Below are 2364 nucleotides of genomic sequence, written 5' to 3'. Positions count from 1 at the left end.
GGTCTGTGTTCTGGGTGGTGGATTTGAAGATTTGGTTTTGACTGCTGAAGCTCCACTACTCCTGATGTTATACATGGTCTACTGTCTGGCCTTATGACTTGGAGATGCCAGTTTTCATAGTTGTACCATTGCTCTGGTTGATTACTGCTCGTGCCCATGATATGTCATTGGAAAAAAACTATCAATTTGAGATCAGCAATACATTTCATTTTCCTTGTGATTGGTACCAATGATCAAATGTTACTAATCCACCAATGCTGGACGCCGGATTGCAGAGCACGGTGATTGAACGGCGTGGTTTGTATTGCTGCGTCTAGGTTCCTCAGGAAAGCAAATTTTGGGAAAACTGGATGCAGTGTGAGGAAATAGGCACATGATCGACTACGTGTGTTGGTGACATGTGTGGGAATTCCGAGGAAGAATTGAGCCTCAACTATTATAGAAACCAATGAGCGTTTCCCTCAATTATTGAGGGAGCGCTCATTGGTTTCTATACACTACTAAGCGAATTCGTATGAAAACTTGTATAATTAGTGAAAGAACTCCTGAGCTCAGCTGAGGAAAGCGAGCATTTATTCCCGCAGACTGGGTGGCAGTGCTATTCACCAGCTCAGGTGGCGTTTCCCAATCACTGCTGGTCCGAACCTTATTAGCGAGCCGAAGTTACAACGGTTAGAATGGAATCTATTCAAGATTTGTCGGTCATCAACTAACCTGTATTGAGTCGAGATTCATCCGATCGTTATGCAGTCCGTCCAACGTATCACAGTTATTAACTGTCAGTTAACCAGTGAATTACCACTAGTAGTGATTCACTACAGCCTGGAGAAGCATGGGAAACATGCTTAAGAGTTCAAGTGACGAGTGACTCATCCGGAATCGCGCTGTGTCAAGACTACAAGATAACGAATGGATGGCTAGTCGACTGCGACGAGATGGTCTGATATTCTCTCTGTCAGTCGTTAGCGTTGCTACGCTTCTTTAATTTTTTTTAAATGCTTGGCATCATATCATGTTAACCTCGAGATATTACTTGTCCCTCATCATGTTGGGTATTGTCATGTACCCAATCTGTCTGGTTAAGAGTCTCGGATCATTGCGGTACCTCATTACGGTTAGTATTCTCGGAATACTCTGGTTGGCTATCGTAGCTCTATATCTCCTTGGCTCGAATAGTATCTCCGAGAACTCGATCGTGGTCATGGCATGACCGTCATGCATATGCCCCTGTCAGCTGGATCGCCTGCATCGAGGGTGTCACGACGTACATCTTCGGTTTCTGCAACCAAGCTAACATGCCCGAGATCTACATTGAGATGAGCAATAGGAGCCCTAGGAAGCTGCGTTCGGTCGCCGTCTGGTCTGCCGTTATTTGTACTGCTGTTTACTTCATTATTGCCATCTCGTTCCTTCTGGTTTCCGGTTTTGATGCACAGAGTAGTGTCTTGCTTAACTGTTTGGCTGATTGGATTCCCCAGGGTGATGTTGTTGTCATCATTGGCTTCATTTGGACGGGCATTTCATTCATTGGCACTTATCCGTGTATGGTGTATCCTGTCTGTGTTGCCCTCATCAACACCTTCCAACCAAAGCGTGCTGACTTCTGGGGAGTTGTAGTCGTTACTATCGCTGTCGTCATCTCTCATCTCATCGATATCGCCTTGCCTGATGTATCCATTCTGATGGGTCGCCTCGGTGCTGTTGCTGGATCCATCCTGTGTTTCATTGCTCCTGGGTTACCCAAATACCGTATTTCTGCACATCATTCTCGAAGAGCAAGAAATTCTTCGCTGCTGAGAATTGGTTGTATGCAGCATTCGTTATCCTGGGTTGCATTACCTTGGTCGGTGGTACCGCGATATCGGCTTGCCAGATCCTAGAGTTCGGTGAGTAGACGTCTACTACTACACTAATACGAATCATAAAGACGAATAACAACACTATCTGTTGTACTGCGATTGAAATGTGATGGAAGAATGGTTTCTTATTATTAGGCTGTTGACCAACTGTTGACTCCTATTACTGTTGACATTGTATGTGAGTCCACAGTGGTAAAACCCCTGTATCACCGCTAGGAATGCGTTAGGAGTGTTGCTGGTTATTTACTTCATTGAACTTACAAAATAGCTGTCTTACCCTTAGACTGTCACAGGGGTTTATGTTATGCTACCAGGAAGGTCTACCTTCTGGGCGCTGGGTTCCTATATTGCTGATTTTGGTTTTTGTTGGCTATCGTGATAGACACCGCTGCTCTTTTCTTACTGCCACTTCCTCCTCCCCGTTACACAGTATTCTTCGCGGGTGAGCAGAGTAGCAAATTCAGTGGCTACCCTCATTTTGAAGGGTCTCCTGCGTCTCGGCGGT

At 45.3% G+C, this 2364-nt stretch overlaps 1 protein-coding gene across 1 annotated transcript; it reads left to right on the top strand.

Moving 5' to 3' along the window:
- Positions 1-1045: 1045 nt before the first annotated feature.
- On the top strand, positions 1046-1894 carry Pmar_PMAR008686 (amino acid transporter, putative; the record flags this gene model as incomplete). The annotated part of the gene is made up of 3 exons (XM_002780666.1): positions 1046-1137; positions 1235-1749; positions 1815-1894. The coding sequence occupies 3 exons, from the start codon at positions 1046-1048 to the stop codon at positions 1892-1894; spliced, it is 687 nt and encodes a 228-aa protein (XP_002780712.1).
- Between the last annotated feature and the right edge of the window lie 470 nt (positions 1895-2364).

Source organism: Perkinsus marinus, assembly GCF_000006405.1.
Source record: "Perkinsus marinus ATCC 50983 genomic scaffold scf_1104296944214, whole genome shotgun sequence".
Lineage (NCBI taxonomy): Eukaryota > Perkinsozoa > Perkinsida > Perkinsidae > Perkinsus > Perkinsus marinus.
This window is presented reverse-complemented; position numbering and strand designations above follow the sequence as displayed.